Below are 19,713 nucleotides of genomic sequence, written 5' to 3'. Positions count from 1 at the left end.
GGAGTATAAACTTTAAAACTGCAAATCTCTATATTGTACACCTGTAACTTATATAACATTGCATATCAACCATACTTCAACAAAAAAAATCCAAAAAGGCAGGGATCAAGTCTGCTCTGCTCCTGTGCTATCCCTGAGGCCTGGCACTTTATGAAATGGTACTGATGGGGGGACTGAGGGCAGGGGCCCCTATCATGTGTACTGTTACCTCTTCAGTGCACCCAAGAGCTGCTCAGAAATGGGAGCCTGTCCCCACACCAACCTGGATGTAGAAGGACTGGCTTCTACGGTTTGGCCTCTAGGGTTGGGGAGGAGTACCCAGTGCAGGCCTAGCCCAGGTGTCCACTGACTCTGAGTGCGATGTCCCTTTTGGATGGAACTCACCTAGGGAGCAGGGACTCTGTCTTCCCCACTCAAATACCCGCCCTCTGTGTCCCCGTCCCTGCATCATCCTGACAATGCTTGGGGATGGCTTTCTCAGGCAGTGGTGAAGGGCCAAGTCTCCCCAACCCAGGAAATGGGAACCTAGAAGAGGTTGGGAACAAGCAAAAAAGGTCACAAGCAGTGGCTCACTGTCCCTGGAGGCAGCAGGGCACAGGTGCCCCCTTGGCCCACCAGGGCACAGCTCTCTGGTGAGCAACCACCCCCTACCTCTAGGTTTCAAGTGTGTGGATTTTAGGCAGGAGGCACGGAGGCAGTGGAGACAGTCTGCCTTCTAGAGTCAAAGGGCCCGGCTCCCCTCCAGGTGGCCTGGGTGTGTTCCTTCCTCACTCTAAACCTGTATGTCTGAGTAAAACTTACCAGAAAGGCTCTGTGGGATTAAATGAGATCGTGTGGGCAAAGAGCCTTTTGGTGGCGCTGGGCACTCCATAAGCCTTCAGCAATGCTGGCTCTCCTCAGACCTTCAAGGTTCAAGACAGCTGTGGCTGCCATTAAGCCACCACCGGGCAGCTCCAGGAGGAGTGGTGGAGACCCAGGGTGTGGCCTTCAGGCGCTGGGCTCTCTGGGGCGCAGGGACAAGTGTTGGGCGGCCAGAGTGGTCCCAGACTGCCCCTGCAGGGCGGGGAACTCGTCCCACTGTGAGCCAGAAGAAAGACGAAAAAGCCACAATTTAAGAACAGTTGAAGCAATGGTGACCTGAGCGATGCCACGGAGTGGGTTTGGGGGCCTAGTTGCTGTTGGAGATCATTCTTAAGAAGTGGTGATCACCTGCAAAGAGTGATCACCTGCAAAGGGCCTCATCTAAGCGGCTTTGTCCTCCTCCGGTGGCGGTGGTGCTCAGACCTGGGACTCTGGAGTCAAACTCCCGCCCCAACCTTGGTGTGATTCAGAGTTGTGTCCATGGCGCTGGGCAGGTCCCCTGGGGCGCGCCCCACGTTCTCGGATGGCTGCAGCCCCGTGGCGGCGGCCAGGGCTCCTCCCTCTTCGTCCCAGGCGCTGCTGCTCTTAACCCGCGCGCGGTGGCTCCCTGGCCACTGGGCTCCGCCGAGCAAGCGAGCGGTCAGCGCAGAGCCAGAGCCGCGCGCGTCCCGTTGCGAGGCCGACGCCCAGCCCGCGAGCATGGCCCCCTCAGCCGTGTCGGGCGGCAGCAGCCTGCCTAGCGGTTTCGCGGTCTTCATCACCTTCCCGGACCTGCTCTTCATCTTCGAGTTTGTGAGTGGCTGGCGGGCCCCGCGCCCAACCGGGGAGGGCGGGATGAGACGGTCCGAGCCGCTCGCTCTCACCCGGGCTCCGCACAGCGCGCTGGCCCATCTGCCAGCCGCGCGGTCTCCGGTCCCCGGAGCATCGGGTAGAGGGGCTCAGGCAAGGAAGGTGTCTTCCCCGGGCCCACCCCGCAGTACTTTAGCCTCTTCCAGCCAGCGACAATGGGGAAATAGTCTCCAGGGCTTAGGTGAAAAACCAAATTCACAACAAGGATTAGATGTCGGAAACCCGCCGCGGTCCACTGTGAGCCGGTTCCAAAGCTGTGCTCGGGACGTTTCCCCTTATAGGAGAGCGACGTTCCCGTGGAGGGGTCCAGCTCCCTCCACGGTTAGGATTTTTTTTTTTTTTTTTAATTTTAAAAGTCAGCAAAAGAAACCTGAGGATTACCAAGCGAGGTGTGGAGATAGAGTTGGGGTCATAGGAGGAGCTGAATCCGGATTATTCGCTCTCTTTCTCTTGAACGTTTCTGGCGAGTCAACAAACTTGCAACAACTTTGATCTGGAAATAACACAAGAGGCCACGGTCATGCTGCCGCCCTGCCTGAGGGGCGGGGGAAGGGAGCCGGACCTGGGCGAGCCCTCACCTTCCCTGGCTGACCTTGGGCGGTGAGCCCAGAGACCGCTGCGCCTGCAGTTGGTCCCTCCTTACACCGGAGCCTCACAGACCCCCCTCGCAGGCTGCAGAAAGCGCTCCCTGTCAGAGGCCTCAGGCCGCCTCCGCCTCAACTTCGCGGGGCCCTAGGCCCTCCGCTGAGACGGGGCAGATGTGTTTCTTCCGTGGGTGCGGTGCCCTGAGCCAGAGACTCCTTTCCCTGCAGGCGCACAGCGGAATGGCTGCCTTGGAGAGTCGGTTGCAAAAGAAAATGTGCAAACCCAACTGTTGGAAAATGGGACCCCAGCTTCTTCTCTCCTGATTGGCAAGGGAGGGTGTGAACAGCAAAGGGAGTTCTATCACCCATTGAGGGATGGGTGAAAGGGTTGAGGGGATCAAGGTTGCCTGGTGGCACCATACCACTGAACTTGAGCCAAAGCTGGATGTATCCAGAGTGACTTCAAATCCTGGAATTAGCCAGAATCCAGGAGGTGAACACCTCAGCTGTGCCATTTACAGATAGGGCTACCTAGGTCCAGAGTGGAAGGGGCTTGCATCCACTGGTACATTCCTTCCCCAAATGGCTCATCTCTGCACATCTATTCAACCCTTAGCCTGAAAATGAACAGGTATTCTAAGTAGTAAGTGGCTTCTTTTGAGGTTATTGTATTTATAAATGCAGAATTTGGTGACTTTAAGTGATGAGGGCTAAAGGTGAGGTGAGATGGAGCAGAGAGATTTTTAAACAAAAGGACTTCCTAATAACTAAATCACCCTAATGAGTTATTTACTCCGCCATTGTAGCCGGAGCATTATAACAAGAATCATGAGAGAGTTAACAGGGTTCATGCAAGTCTTGTGCACCCTCCTCCTCTGGCCTTGACCTGAATGGAACAAAAATATGCAGCACGATTCAGAATAAGCAACAGGTGGAATCAGCCCAAATGTCCCATCTGCAGGTGATTGGATAAACAAATTGTGATAGTCCATGCAATGGAATACTACTCAGCTGTAGAAAGGAATGAAGCACCAATACATTCCACAAGGCTGATAAACCTGAAAACAAGAAACCAGAAACAAAAGGTCACACAGCGTATGATTCCATTTAAATGAAATGTCCAGATTAGGTAAATCTATAGAGATAGAACACAAACTGGTGGTTTGACAGGGACTGATAGGAAAGGGAAATGGGGAGCAGCTTAATGGGTATGTGGTTTCTTTTTGGGGTAAGAAAAATGTGTTGGTCGTAGAGGTGGTGGTTGCACGACATCATGAATGTATTAAATGCCATTGAAGTGGACAGGTTTTGTTTTTGTCTTTTTTAGGGTCGTACCTGTGGCACATGGAGGTTCCCAGGCTAGGGGTCTAATCGGAGTTGCAGTCGCTGGCCTACACCACAGCCACAGCAATGCTAGATCATAACCATGTCTGCGACCCCCACCACAGCTCATGGCAACACCAGATTCTTAACCCCCTGAGCGAGGCCAGGGATAGAACCTGCATCCTCATGGATACTAGTCAGATTCCTTCCCACTGAGTCATGATGGGAACTCCTGAACTGACAATTTAAAATGGTTAGCTTTCTGTTGTGCCAATTTCACTTCAATTTTTTAAAAATTAAGAACGATTTCAAATAGGACAGAAAAGTACATATAATACTTTAAAAGGCACCTATGTAATTATCTTTGTCAAATTAATATTTTACCTTATTTACTTTCAGCGTTAATAGAGCTTTTCAGATGAAATTTAAGCCCCCTGGATATTCTGCTATTATCTTACTCTATAAGATAATACTGCTAAGTATTATCAAGTATAAGACAATACTGCTATTATCTTACTCCCTCCAGCCTCAGGATCACCGCTGGGCTAAAGGAATGTCCAAGGTTAGATCGTTACTGCACACTTAACCATGACTACATATGGCATGGTTTTTTATATTTTCTCACTTTTCAGAAGTTGTATCACCTGTATACATCCTTCTGCAACATGCTTTTCATGCAACCTTGTTCTGAGGCTTTTACACTCTTTATTCAATTTTCTATTGATGGAGATTGGGTAATTGCCAGTTTGTTGCATTTTGATATTGCAGACAGCATTGACAACCCTCTTTATTTGCCTCTTTACCTATATCATGGGAATTTCTTGTGGGTACACACAGAGATTTGACTTGCTGGGTCACGGGGGATAGACATCTTCCTTTTCTCAGATGTTACACACTGATGTCCAAAAAGGTTATTCTATCTTACAAAGTCAGGAGTGGAGTTACTGGGAAGCTGATGAAGCTTAATTAAATTCAGGACCCCTGCTTATTCAGGGCCAGTCCAATACGCTACCACATTTTGCATTCTTGCATAGAGCAGATCCCCATATTGTATAAACTTCAAGCTAAACCTCCCTGACCCCACCAGCAGCATATGAAAGTCCCCATTGTTCCTCATCTTGCCACACTTGGTAGAGTCAGACTCTGTAATGTTCTGCTTGTCCAATGGGTGTGAAAGGCTTGGTTATTTTTAAAATCTGTGGTCCAGCGAGTTGTTGATTACTCACAGTCCATATTTTCATGCCTGACCTCCCAATAGCCTGAGAGGTGCAGATGTCAAATGTTCAGCCTCCGAAGCCAACAGGGTGGAGCGCCACTCAGCTCCCAAGACAAGGAAACTGCCCAGGAGTAGGGAAGGGTGCTGGCTCAAGGTGGGCCATGGTGGCTTGCCCCTTCACCCCTACATCTGAAGCCTGCAGGGTCTCCACAGAAAGATAAAGGGTGGCCCAACCATGTGCCACACCAGAGCCACCCCAGAGCCACCCCAGAGCCACAGAGGCTATGCTGCTATGGCAACCAGGTGGTGGGGTCACATGTAGAATGTCCAATGTCTCCCTTCCCCCAACAACTCCCCCAGGGCTTTGCTTCTGGCCTGTCCCCCACCCCCACCCAAGGGAATTTTCCTTTTGGAGCCAAGGCTCTGGTTCCCCTTCCTCCTCCTCCTTCTAAGCCAGGGGCTTCATGACACTTGGGATATGTTCAGAAAACAGGATATTAACATAGGATGCTTTTTGCCTTAGCTATGGCCAGGGCCCCAAGAAGAAATTTCTTTCATAAAGTGCTGGTAGAGACACCTCCCTTTCAAAACTTGTGAAAACAGGTTATTGAATAATCTTTAACCCAACTCCCTTCTCCTCAGCCTGGTAGAGGGAGGGCCGTGGACAGAATGGCTGGGCATGAAAAGAGACATTTCTTTGGAAAGAGTATGCTAGGAGCATTACCCACGTCTCCAGGGGTGGGTGCTGCCCTCCCTGCCTGCGCTCCTCAGGAGCTGGGGGACTCAGAGGCGTAGCATCAACTGGTGAGGGGCACAGCCTGCAGTGTATACTTTTGGGGTTAGGAGTGGAGGTGGGGAGCCATCTGGAATCAGCTGGCAGTTTCAATTCTTACAGAGAACTGGACATAGTAGTTTCTAAAATGAGACTGTTTCTGGGACCCAAAGTGACTGGGGACTTGGTATTATTTTAGGGTGACCAGAAAAGTCCCCAGACCTGCCCTAGACTTTCACCTGTCTGGGAAACAGCAGCACTGCAGAGTCAGGAATAGACTCTGTGGGGGTGTGGTGGGGGCAGGATGACAAAGCAGTTTTCCAATAAGTGGTCCACATTCTGGCTACACTGCAAGGCAGCAGGTGGACTCCTAGGATATGAGAGGTGTGGAATCCCAGAAACCTAATTTTTCAGAGCTGGGGGGAAATGGAGGTTCAGAGAGAGAAGGCAGCTCGCCTGCTAATGCCATCTCCAGGGTGGCACTTCTTACACTGACGGCAGATCTCCCAGGTTCCTGCATTCTCCCAAACACCCACCATGAACTTTTGTCTGCAGCAGGAGGGATCATGCTGCCCACCCGGCAGCCTTAGGCAAGGTCTGGTTCCTTCTTCTCCCCACAGAGAGTGAAGGGACAGCTCAAGGCCACTGGGGAGCTCACACCCACCGAGGCTTCATTGTCAAAAACATCCTGGAGGGTTCTTGGTCACTAAGTCCAAAGTGGGCCCAAGAATCTGCATTTGCTAAGTACTGACAGGCCCCATCAATTCAGCTAGGTTTGGAGTAGGTACTGAGATGCCAGCCTACCCCCTCAATGTTTAATAGGGGAACAGGATACTGGTGCCTGTGAAAGGCTTGGGCAAGGTGCCCTGAAGTCCTCCCGGGTTCAGGGTAAGCACCCTCTCTGCTCCTGGGGAAATTTTCCTGCTGCCTTAGCTGGGGACTTTTCCTGCAAACATCGGAGAGTGGCAGCCAGCCCCGCTGGCCAGTGCGGGACAGTGGCTTCCCTGGCTGTGCCCACTGACTCCTGGCCCTTTGTCTTGTGGGCCCTTCCCTGGAACTGTTTAGAAGGAGGTAAGAGCACTGCTGGGTTTTCTTCTTTCCTCTTCTCTAAAGGAAGGGGAAGAATTATAGGTAGAGGTCTCTCGGGGGTTGGTCCTTGGAGTTGAAAAGTGACTCTTCCAGTTTTTCAAGAATGGGAAGCCTACTTTGATCAGGAGGCAGTGACTCTGAGCCATTCTCTGGACCCTGCTAAGTGTGATGATTCGGCTCAGCTCTGGGGCCCTCACACATGGTATCAGGACCAAGCCATGCTGGAAAGACTACTTTTAAGCTTTCCGTAAGTCAGCCCTGTCTCTATGCAGCTGGGGCCTCCTCTCCATCCGAGCACTTTTCAGGAGAGAGTAGGAGGGTCCTAGATGCCACTGCAGGGCACAGCTGACACTCCAATCAGGCCAGGGACAAAGGCTGGCTCTTTGCACCCACATCCTCCACAATGGCTGCCAGAGAGTGGGGGAGCATGTTGTGCTGCTGGCCAAGGATGGTTCTACACAGCCTTTGGAATGGCTTGGCTTTGCTCTGGACTCCAGACACATTACCTGAGAGCAGGGCTGGGGTTAGGGACTGGGCCACCTGGGGCCCACCAGTCTGGACCTGGATGGGAACTGGGGACAACTCCTCCTAGATTCAGTGCTGAGCCCCAGCTTCCACCCCTGACACAAGCCCAGCTGGGCTTCCTCCTAGTTCTCAAGTATGGTTCCCTGGACTTGGTGCTTTGGACCAGGAGCAGGCACTGAGAAGATGCCCCAGCAGGTGTCTTTAGATGCTGATGGATGTAAGGACAGCAGGTGAGCGACACCACTGGTCCCTGAAGCACTAATGCCTTGGGAGGTGTGGGCCAGCTCCTCAGTTCCAGATTGTTCCTCAGAGCATGGAGCAGGCCCTGGCACTCTCTACTTCATGGGGCTCTGATTTGCTTTCTGCATACTGCTGAGAAGTTTTGACAACTGGTAGTTTCTCAACGGGTAGCTTCTAGTGGTGTAACTACTTCCTGGAATAATGTGGCGGCCTTGATTCTCTGCCACACTTAGCCCAGGTTCCAGTTCTCCCACCACGTGGCTAACATTCTACTCACACTAGGGCCAAACAACCCCTGTGTTGAATGATTTTAAGGCACAAAGGCCCTAGGACCTAAAAAATAAAACATGTAGGAACTAAAAGAAAAGCCCTGGCATCAACCATTTCACACTGATGTGCTTGGGCAGTGGGAAGAAGGGCCAGTCTCAGCTGACCTGAAATCCCACCCAGCAACCTAGGTTCTTGTTGGAATGCAGCCGGGCTGGGAGGGAGGGGCCAGGAGGAGAAGGGCAGGGAGGAAGGGGGAGAGGTACTCCGATATGCTCTTGGCCAGTGCTATGGAGAGAGGCGGGATGGGTACTAGGAAGACGTCCCTGTCCCTGAGTGAGAGGGACTCGGGTGTGGACAGGGGCCACTTCCTAGTCCACACGTACCCTCTAATGTCAACTACAACATGAACTCACACCTTACCTCTTTGAATCCCAAACCTTTATCCTCTTCTTCATAAACAGACTTAAGTCCACTGAGTCCTGGTCTCACCCTGAGATTAGCTAAAGGGACATGATCTAAGCCGGTGCTGTGGAGAGAGGGATGTCAGGATGGGTCCCCAGAAGGAAGGAGCCTGCAGGTGAAGGGCCAGGAGGGCAGAGCAGCTGGTGTAGGTAAACTGAGTCAGGAAGCCTCAGCACCACCCCCAGAGCTTGAGCAGGAGACACCTCAGAGGTCAGACTCTCAGGAACAGAGGGAGAGGGGGTCCCCACACAGAGAATCTCTGACCTGCCCCCCAGACACCTCCATGGGGTCACAGGAGGGGACCCCATGCAAATGTCTGGCCACCCTCACTGCGGCCCCAGTACACTCCCCAGGACCTGACTCTGCCCCTGGTGGAGCTTGGGTGGGGCTCGGCAGCAAGACTGGAGGAGAGGGGACAGGAGATCCACTGACTAGTGTGTCTTTGACTAGAGTTTATCTCCCTGGACCTACCCACCCTCAGTGCCGTGGGTCCCTCTCAGTGGGTCTGTTAAAGGCATGAGTGAATGAATGAATGAATGATGGCATGAGTAAGTGAGCAAGAGAGGAAAGGCTTTCCTTTGACCTGGTGGAAGCCCATTCTGCCACACAAGGGTGATGGGCTCAGCCAAGACCCAGTGTCTGCTTCCTGCTCTCCCTGCTATTCAGAACAGGAAGAGTCCCCAGCCTCCCTCTCAGGGCCCTGTTCTTGGGTCTCGGGAGGCCTCAGTGTCTGGGGGACTGGGTCCTTCCCCTCTGATCTCCTTCCCTGCATTCTCCTGCCACCTGGTACTCATGTCCTCCTGTCCTGTACCTAATCCCTTCTCTGCAGAAGCTCATCCTTAACCGGCCTCTGCACACACACACTCACATTCACACACATACTCACAGGAAAATGCCCTCTATTCTACCTCATGGAATGATTAATTTTTTGAGTCAACCAAGACTTAGATCTGAGACTCCTACTTCTCCTGAAACACAGTTATCCCACTGGTCAATCACCTGCACAAATGCACTCTCAGCAATGCAATGACCCCAACACCCAAATTAGTTCAGTGGGTACAGACATTTCCAGAAACATGAGTTGGAGTTGCTGTTTTTGGTGGCCTTGGGAGAGCACTCAAGGCTTGGAGCTCTTGGCAGCCAGACGAGTCTCACTGACACAGCCATCTCTCTTCTCCCTCTTAGGGAGATTTTTGCCCACTTGAGCAAAGTGGCCAGAATACTGAGGGTTGGATACACAGTCTGTGTTCTTCAGCCAGTTTCCTTTACTTCTCAAGAGTTCAGGGAGTTCCCTGCTGGCCTAACAGTTAAGGATCCAGTATAGTCACTGCTGTGACATGGGTTTGATCCCTGGCCCAGGGTATTTCCACATGCCAAGAGTATGACCAAAAAATTGAACCAAACCAAACAAAAATTAATACATAGCAGCTCTTATAAAAAGGTTTAAGCACAACTCCTGTTCACATGTGCCTTCAGGATACACTCCACGCCCTCTGAGCTTGGGAATTCTGACTGGGTTCCAAGGGGCCATATGACCAGGTATGTGTGCAGATGGGTCTGTGCGGGACACCCTCTTCGGTTCACGTCTTGCCTTATGACTAGATGAGTAACTGCTTGTGGCGACTTTGACAGAGTAAAATGGAGCCCAAGAAAAATATCCAGAGAATTTGAGCAATTCCTGTGCCCTGACCTCAGTGATCCAAGTCCTGCAGCAAAAACACTGGACAATTGTGGATGCAGAGCTCTCGGTCCTGCACGAGCAATGAAGACGCCCTACCAATCTTAAGAATGTGACAAAGGAATCCTTTTCCCGCTTTTGTAACCAAGGCTCCTTGTTTGAAGGAAGGCTTTCTCATATTTTCATGTCCTTGTGTTTCCTTCCGCAGAGGCAGACACATTTTTCTCAACTTTTGATTTCTAGGAGATCATAGGTTTTTCTTTTTGATGCTTTTGAAGTTATTTTAAAATTCTGGGTTCCTGCACAGTTTGGAGGGGATAATTGTGCATGTTGAGATCATGACCTACTGAGATTTTCACACAGTTACAGGTACGGCTTCGCCCCAACACATAACAGTTTTGACAGCAAGCATTTAGACCACTCACCGTGTGCCAGGCAGCTTGCAGTATAAAGCCTTTCACCCCAGGTCCATAGGGTGGGACGTACTGCTATCACTATTTTTCAGATAGGGACCAGAGAGGAAGTAACTCGACCAGGGACAAGAGGCCACCCAGCAAAAAGTGACAGAGCTGATTCCAACTCAGTAATTCTGAAGTCTACACCCCTAACCACCCTCACCTGTCTCCTGTGAATTAATTCAGAAAAGACAAGACAGTATCTTCTCCTGATTTCACATGAGAGCTTTCCCTAAGACTATTTACTGAGGGTGTGTGTTTTTTTTTCCACAAAAATCATTTGATAGGGTAGATAACTCATGTAAACTCTTATCTTTGGAGATTTTTTGTCCAGTTTTCAACAATATCCTTAGTTCCTACAGAACTTCACCCCTGCTCAGCATCCAAAACCAGACTGAATGCAAGATGGGTGATTTCCAGTCCTGAAACACCAGGGTGGGTAGAGGCCTCAGATCACCAGCTCCACACCATTCACAGACACTGAGGCTATGTCCCCACATCTAGAGGACACCCAAGGATAAGTGACTTTCACGTTCAAGGCAAGACAGGGATAGAAGCTTAAGAAGAGGAAAATTTGCCCCACAACTGGTCAGGAACTAAAGAGGCATCCAGCCGGGTATTGCTGGACACTGGGGACAGGAGCCATTTCTTGTTTGACAGGAGTCCCCAGAACATCATCCATGGGTGGTTTGTGTTATGGAAACACATTCCAAAGCCTTTGGCAAAGGGCCTGGGGTGTATGCTTATTGTCCTGTGACTCTGCTTCTCTTCTGGGTATGAGACCAAGGCACTAGGGTTTTCGTGGTGCCTCAGGGGATGCCAGCATAGAATGAGGGCTGAGGACCATAAAGGTAAGTCCAGGCTCCATCCCCATTTTACAGCTTGGGGGGATCTGGGACCCAGAAAGGGAACTCAATCTAGCTGACCCTTGGGCCACTCAGCAGAGACATCTGTCTGAGACCACCCTGGCCAGCTGAACCATATCTGTTACAGAGGATGGTGACCTGGATGCAATCAGGGGTGGTGGGACTCTGGCCCATGGGAACAGAAACTGGGGCCATGTCTCCACTTCTGTGACTGATGTTTCAAAATGGATGCCTCTCAGCATGCTCCCTGGGAGCTGGAGGCTTAGAGTTTTCTTTAGGAATGGAAGTACCTGAACTCTCACCTACCCTTTTGCTCTTGACAAATATTTGGCCAGTAGGGTGCTGAGGCCAGGGTGGAGTGAACTGCTCCCTGCCTGGGTTGCCTTATCTCCTGGGTGTGGGTGCCGTGCTTGCTCTATTTGCTCTATGCAAACTTCATAGGTGGAGTGAGGCAGGCACAGGATTTGCCCCATGATTCATGCTAAATCTCAGCTTTCCATTGGGCTGGGCCTGAGAGGCCTTCATAGTGGCCCAGCAATCAATCTTGTCTGGAAGTCACCTTCCCTAGAACACCATCTCCTGCCACTCTTTATCCCCCAACCTTATGCCATCTCATGGCCTTCCCAAGCCCTCACTGATGCTCTAGCATCCTCTGGGCTTGGCATGTACTCCTTCCTCCCCCTGGAAAGCCTCATCCTGACCCTTTGGCCAGGCCCAAGAGCTAGGTTCACCTCCTTCTTCAGGACTCAACTGGGACCATGCCCCAGTCAGGGCTGCTTTGCCCACATGGGGCAGTAATCATCCTGCACTGTCACTGGTTGACTCTGGGCCTGTCTGCACTGGGCTGCTTGGCATCCTGGGTGAGCGGTCCTCCCTATTGTGGGGTGGTGCTGGACACAGGGCCGGAAGCTTTACACTCACACCCATGATTTCAGCCAGTGCACACCAGCCAGCAACATGGGGAGACAGCTGCCAAGAGCCATTTGCAGATAAGGAAGCCAAGGCCCAAGAGGCTGAACCACACACTACAGCCTCCTCCAGAAGATCAGTGGAGAGGTGCCTTCCCCTCAAGTGCCAGCAGCCCTCTGCTCACGAGACGGGCAGGCCTGGTGCTGTCTCTACGCCACACTTTCATGCCTTCTAAATCCAAGTCTGTCTCAGCCATCAGCACAATCCCATCCTTTTGTCATTGTACTTTATGGAAAAGGCTCGGTGATCTGATCTTACAGGAAACTATGGTTGAATCTACACACACATTTCACTCTCCAGCAATGTGAGGATTTTTTTTTTTTTTATTTTGCACCACTTATTATAAGTTACAAAGTATGTCAAACTGGCTCTCAGGCATCTGTAGAGTTTTCTGCTCAGAGATGCCCACATCTGAAACATCAGGCCCAACCTGGTTGGGTAACTCTGGATCCTTCAGCACACTGACTGTTCTACCCAGATGTGACTGGCCCCTCATACTTCTCAGCCAACATGCTCAAAGAAGCCCTGTAAGGAAGTGCTGGCTCTTACCAAGCAAGTGGGCAGCAGGGGCAGGGAGGCGGGGTCAATGGACCTCGTGCATTCACACCACAGGGGACGCGGGGCCTGGAGGGCAGCCTGTCCTCAGCCCCCGACCCTCAGGAGCCTGATGCCAAACCCTGCACCCTCTGACAGCAAAGATGTCTCCACCGTGGCCCAGCCCACTCCTTCTCTGGGCAGGGATGATGGATGAGGCTAAGGGGATCTCACTGGGATGGAGGGACAGGAGAAGGGAAAATAAGCACCCAAAGTCCCAGCTTGGTTGTGCCTTGTCCACAGGGGGAGCTGGACTGTGGCACTGAGGTTGTGGTCCCTACATCTGTCCCTGCATTCCTCTTTGAAAATATGGGGCTCCCTGACCTTGGGGACCCCAAGTGGGGTGTCTTCTGGATACTGAAGCAGGAGGACTGCTTCTCTCATTCCCACCCTAGGCCATCAGAGACCAGGATGACCTGGGCCCTCCCCACCCCAATCTGGCATCCAGTAGTCTGAGAACTCCCTGGATTTCAGTATATGATGTCAATTTTTTTTCTAATAGCCAATGACATAATGTGGCTAATTTGTTTCACCAAATAAAGACCAAAAGAATCAGCTGTTCACTACCCTTTTATAAAAGAAAGGATGTTTTTATGTCAAAAAATACAGGAAAGGATATCACCTCAGAATTAGCCCTTCTAATGATAAACTGGATGGCGTAAGTCCTTTCCTGGGATGACAACTTTCTAACTTACAGGTGCCTCAGTTTCCCCATCTCACAAATGGGTCAGTACTATACTCACAGGGATGTTGTGAGGATTGTGAGTTAATATTTATAAGTGCCCCTGGTCCCATGGCATTACCTCTGGTCTGGCCATCCTGGGCCCAGGCTCTCCTGCTCTCATGTTCACCCCTTTTCTCCCCCTCCCTCTGCAGATCTTTGGAGGCCTGGTGTGGATCCTGGTTGCTTCATCCCACGTACCCATCCCCCTAGTTCAGGGCTGGGTCATGTTCGTGTCCGTGTTCTGCTTCATAGCCACCACTGCCCTACTCTTCCTGTATGTAATTGGTGCCCATGGCAGCAGGACTTTCTGGATCAACCTGGTGAGTCTCAGCCCCAGATGTTCAAGGAGGGGAGGTGGTACTGGATCCTCTCCCCTGGCACGATGGCTTTTCCAGTGCTGGGTGAGGTGCCCTGTGGACATCTCCCACCCACATTCCAAGGCGGAGCTGGCCAGGCCTTCAGCTCTGAGCTGTCCATGGTGGCCCGGGGCTCCTGAAGCAGGAGATCAGGTGGAGGTGAAGGCAGAGCTTGACTGTCACTGCCTGATTCTCTGTGGACTTGCTGTTCGGCTTTCTCCTGTGTGTTTCTCTTTCACGGAAAACAGCAGCCCAGCAACCCTCCCTGTACCTCCTGCACCTGCCAGGGGCTCGCTGGCATCTTCCACCACCCAGGAGAGCTGGCTTCCATCTCCAGGGGCCTGCGGGCTGGCCCTGGCTGCCCAGCGTGAGGCCATGCTCACTGCCCGGCTCTCAGTCATGGCCTTCTGAAGCAGGGTCACCAAGAGGGACTTGGCTGGGGAAGTGGGATGTCCTGTCATTACTCTTCTGCACAAATTCTGCCTTGAGGCTCATGAAGGGGGTAAACTTACCCATAGGCCACCTGCTTCTGCCTCCTGAAGAAGGGGGGAGCCACTGCCCAGGACTGTTACTCCCAAAAGGCTTCCAGGCTAGACGTTTGAAACCACCTCCAAATCACAACCACTCAAAAGGCGGTTCTAGTACATGTTTGCTTTTAAACATACCTGGAGCCCCAACCCCCTGCCCCCACCCCCAAGGGAAAGCTAACAGCAAGAAAACAATGGAAATAGCCTGAGCCTCTTGCTCTGTATTGGCTACCAAGGCCACATCTGAACTGGGGATGTGACTGTAGCTGACACTTCTCAGGTCCAAAACCAATTTCTGCCGACCCCAAAGGCCACCTCACACCCCTTACTAGATCCCACCTCAAGGGGAGGCAGTGTCCCTCCTCTAAGTCCTTACACTAGCACCCAAACCAATGAGATGAAACTCAGCTCAGCAGACCTGGTTAATCAATCTATCTGAGGAGGAGGGTGGAGTGGGGGGGGGGGTCAAAGGAAGTAGCAGAGGATGATGGAGGGACCTGGCCCATGCTGGGCAGGGACAGACGGGCTACACAGGTGCTGCTGGGAGTACTGCTGCCCACATGTCCAAGCCTGGTGCCCCATCTCCCCATGGCCCCTTCTGATCCTGCAGGACGCAGCCTACCACTGTATCGCCTCCCTGTTTTACTTTGGTGCCTCAGTCCTGGAAGCTCTGGTCACCATCCGTATGCAAGATGGCTATACCTACAAACAATACCATGAAAACATCTCTGCCGTGGTGAGTCCCCAGTCAAGGTGCCGTGTACACTGTTCCACCTCTCACTGACAGAATCTGAGGGGGTGCTGCCCAGGCCCTCTCTGCTTTCCTTTAGTTTGCTAAATTTTAAATAGCCCTCCACCCCATTTACAAATAAAGCCCCAGAGAAGGGAAATGAAGGGCTGGCCAGAAGCAGATACGGAAAGAGACAGGACCTCGGGGGCCTGGCACTGTCTGAGTTTATGGGAAAAATCTTCTTTGCCCCTCACAGCAGCCCCAGGATGGAGGTGTTGTTATACCCATTTCATAGATGGAGAACCAGGACCCCGAGAGCATGTATAACCCACCCCCGGGTCACCAAGACATGGTGGGGTCTGGGGTCCAGGCCAAGGGCTCTGGCACTGACACTCTTAGCACCAGTTCAAAAACAGAGTCTGGCCACTTGGGTTCCTGGCTCTCCCTCGGCATCTTCCAGGGAAGCACACGGTCAGGGCCACAGAGGGCTGAGGCCTGGGGTGAGAAGGCGAGGGGCCAATGTCTCCCAGGCCCTCACTCTGGGGCTGTGGGGAGGCCCTTCTAGGCCTAGTGTGTCCACACCCCAGCTGTGGTGTCTGCTGCTGGGATCAGGCCTTTGTCTCTTGACAGAGGTGTTCACACTCACCTGTTCCTCCTACAAGTCCCTGTGCCCTTTGAGCCTCAGCTTGCTCATCTATAAAATGGGACCATAATTCCCACTGTGTCCTCAAAGGATGAGAAGGATCATTTAAAATCAAAGACAAACTTTCAGAAACAGCACTCCTCACCTATCTAGGCATCCACCTATGAGTTATGCAAGTCCTAAGGTCAAACTGATGACAGGACAGTAGAAGCCAGCACCCCGTGCCAAAGCTGTGCCACCTGCCCCCTTTAGGGAAAAGGGAGAACAGAGGCAGAGAGAAACCACAGGGTTGGCACTGCTAGGGCCTGGGAAAGGGTGTGGAGAGGTGCCCTTCCTGCTCCCAGGGGGAAGGGTCTAGGGGAAAGCCCCTCAAAGCCTGTCTGCTGCTCCCCAGGGGCCCAGTCCCTCCCCAGGGGAAGCCACACACCCCACTTCAGCTCCCAGTCCCTCCCCAGTCCCATAAGCATGACCACCTCCTGGTCCCTGGCACCCTCTCCAATGTCCCGCAGTGTGGGACCATCTCTCATGCTGGCTCATCTCCCAAGACGGCTAGTTTCTAAACAGAAGCACGGCCAGGCAGCACTTGGCTGCTCTCCTTCCCTTGGGACAAGGGTCATCTGCCTCCTCTGTCACCTTCAAGTGACTTTCATGGCCCCCTCACTAGAAAACCCACATATACCCCCCCCAACCCCAGAAGCCTCCTCTCTGAACAGACACCAACCAGGCATTTAACAACCACTCTTGTAAAATGACCATGGACAGGGCAGTGAGACATAAATGGAATGGATAGTGGGGTCAGCACATGCCTGAACATCCCAGGTCGGATAAATTCTGCCCCTGCTCACTGGGCAGATCTCTAGCTGAGAACCCTGGGCTCAACCATTTTCCAAGTTTCTTCTTACTTTCTATAGAAGTGTAACATAAACATGCATCCAGAGGGAGGAGCAGGATGCACATACAGCTTGATGAATTTCCATAATTCACCCATTTTTCATAAGTCTCAAGTCCTCTGTGTCACTACCATTCAGATCATGAAATAGGACATAATACAGGAAGTCCCCTTCTTGTCCTGCCGCCATCACTGTGCCCTTAACTAAGGATAAGCATGTCCTGATGTCTAGCTGACAGGTTCCATTTCCCTGCTTTGGAACTTCATGGGAGCGGAATCACCTAGCGTGCCTTCCCCATGTCCGGGGCTCTCTCTCCACCTCAGGTTTGTGAGGCTCATGCACACTGTAGGTTGTCCTCTTTCCCAGTTACTGTTGATGTGCCAACATCTATTTAACCCTTCCACGATGGACCCTGTCCCCATGTGTTTTTGAGGTAAGTTGAGAACCATGAGCAGGCCCAGGAAAAGTCAGCAGGGCTAGGATCAGGAATCCAAATGCGGCCAGCAGGACACGCTGGGCTGAAACCGCTGTTCAGTGAACCCCATTCAATGTCAAGTCACCCCTTTCTATGCAAAGTATCACCTGTACCCAAGCACAGGGGAGGAGAGATCATGGTTACACACTTAGGATTTCACCCCCGACCCCACCTGACCACATCATGCCCTTCCCATGGTCTCGGGGTGGCCAGTCCAGGGACTGGGGAGGAGTGTTCTCCTACACACCCTCTGCCTTTGAGGGCAGCCGGCCTGCCTCTTGCCCGCAGTGACTACTGACCTGCCTCAGAAGCTGAGCCCCTCCTTCTCTCCTTGGCTGGCAGCGGAGAAGCTGCACCTGAGGGATCTCTGGGATTGGTGGGAGCTAACTGAGACTTGCTGGAAATTTCTGCAGCAGTCTGGAGGTTCCTGGACCTTAACTGTGGTAAACAATAAAGGCAGCTGTTCAGGGAGAGGAGTTTCTGAGGGCCTAAATACATGCCCATTCATGTCCCTGGCTCTCAATGTCCCCCAGTGTGTCCTTTCTTCCTTTCTTTCTTTTTTTTTTTTTAGGGCTGCACCTGTGGCACATGGAAGTTCCCAGGCTAAGCGTCAAATCGGAGCTGCAGCTGCCAGCCTATAGCACAGCCACAGCAACACCAGATCTGCTGAGTCGCGTCTGCAACCTACACAACAGCTCACGGCAACGCCAGATCCTTAACCCACTGAGCGAGGCCAGGGATCGAACCTGTGTCCTCATCGACACTAGTTGGTTCATTTCTGCTGAGCCACAATGGGAACTCCTACAATGTGCCATTTCTTGACCTTCCTTGGAAGATGAATGTGTTTCTTATTCCTGTGGGGACCTGAGGTGCTTCAGTCACTGTTTCCCACTGGGCTTGAAGTCCCCACCAGTACACAGCTGCTTCCTGTCAGAGGAATCTCTTAGAGGGAGCTCTCACTCATGTGTGACTGTTCCTTTCAGACAGGGTATTTAAATCCCAGGTGAGTTTTCTTACCCTGGTTATTTAATAACTTAGGTTACTGACCGCCTCTGGCAATGAGGGTGAGGTTTGGCCCCAGTGTGGAGGCAGGGCAAGAGCAGGCACAGTTAGGGCTGGTTTTATGGGAATTTTCAACAGTCATGGGAGCATAGCCGCTCTGATGTTGTGCCTGTGTTGGAAATTCTTGACCCCAGACCCAAGGTCACAAGCCAGGTGCAGATATTTGCTTGGGGCAGGGAGACTTGGGGGCCAGCCAGCCAGAACAGGGTGATAGGATAGATGGTCCCCAAGCAAACACAGCAGATCAGGGCCCAGACAGGGCACAAAGTGACCATCTGCCACCTTTCCCCACCTCTGTTCCCAGCAGCTTTCTCAAGAAGGCCCTTCCTTTTGGCAAAAGCTCATAACACCTCCTCTCCATCTCAGAGCCTCAATTCCTTGGCCTGGCTCCTGGCCCATGCTTGTGAGATTCAGAATCTTAGAATAAAATTCTGGGCAGGGTCTGAGGATGCCCAGGCAAGGCACATGTCCATACTCTCTTAGCCAAGGCCACTGGGATCACAACTGGTGGACTCTGGCCTCATGGGTGGGCTGGAACAATGCTTTCCACGAAGAGCAGTGGATCTTGGCCTGCAAAATCATTTAAGGGGTCTCCGAGGGCCCTCATTTCCAGCTGGGTGGCACCAACATCATGACGTGGGATGGCAGATGCACACCAAGTCCAGTGGACCATTAGGTCACCTGGAGTCTGCTGAGAGCATTCGGGGCCACACCTGGGCTCTGCAAGACAGGGAATGATGGGAAGCAGTGGTTCAGACACTTCAGGGCCATCAACCCCAAGTGCCATATGAGTAGCCAGCCCAGTGTGGATGACCCATGCCTTTCCCTCTGGCCACGCATACCCATTAATGGTCATTTATCTCGGTTTCAGGTGTTTTCATATGTAGTCACGCTGCTGTACGTGATCCACGCAGTGTTTTCTTTAATCAGATGGAAGTCTTCCTAAAGCAGAAGAACTATAGATGAAAACCTGCAGAGTTTCAACTGATTGGCCCACCTTCCAGCTAACACTTTAGAACTGAGAAATGCTCTCAATGGTGGAAAAAGAAAACAAACCAAAAAAAAAAAAAGCAATGCTCTGTTTCTTTGTGGGTGTTAGGTTTATTCTCTCATATACCTTCGTGTCAGAGTAGGGAGCTTGCTACATTTATCCTCCAACTATTGAATTATTTTTCCAAGATCGTTGCCTACTTGAAAGGGGGCAGTGGAGTGGGCAATGGGGACCGTGATCTGAGAGACCAGGAAACAAAGATGCCCTGCTGACTCCAGGACTGGATCTTGAGAACTGTCTACTGGATTTTCCATGGGCTCGTTTGAGTGTCCTTCTTGCAGCAAGCTTCTCTGTCTCCAGGATATTCTACATATAGAAAATATTCTACAGAATATTTTCAAGAATATTCTGTCATGAAGAATAAAACTCACCCCACAAATATCTGCAGATGTCCACAGTGGGAAATAATAAATGTTTGAAATACCTTATAAACTGCCTTCTTGTTCAATACTTTCATGGGATGTTTTTTGATTTTGTTTTTCAATTTAATTTCCCCAGCATG

At 51.7% G+C, this 19,713-nt stretch overlaps 1 protein-coding gene across 1 annotated transcript; it reads left to right on the top strand.

The window, feature by feature from the left end:
* Positions 1-1,450: 1,450 nt before the first annotated feature.
* LOC125127744 (myelin and lymphocyte protein) lies at positions 1,451-19,639 on the top strand. Its single transcript, XM_047781235.1, has 4 exons — positions 1,451-1,653; positions 13,630-13,797; positions 14,971-15,096; positions 19,032-19,639. The coding sequence occupies exons 1-4, from the start codon at positions 1,561-1,563 to the stop codon at positions 19,104-19,106; spliced, it is 462 nt and encodes a 153-aa protein (XP_047637191.1). The 5' UTR covers positions 1,451-1,560; the 3' UTR covers positions 19,107-19,639.
* The last annotated feature ends 74 nt before the right edge of the window (positions 19,640-19,713 follow it).

This window comes from Phacochoerus africanus, chromosome 5 (assembly GCF_016906955.1).
Source record: "Phacochoerus africanus isolate WHEZ1 chromosome 5, ROS_Pafr_v1, whole genome shotgun sequence".
Taxonomy (NCBI): domain Eukaryota; kingdom Metazoa; phylum Chordata; class Mammalia; order Artiodactyla; family Suidae; genus Phacochoerus; species Phacochoerus africanus.
Note: the sequence above shows the minus strand (reverse complement) of the source record. Positions and strands in the feature narration are given on the sequence as shown.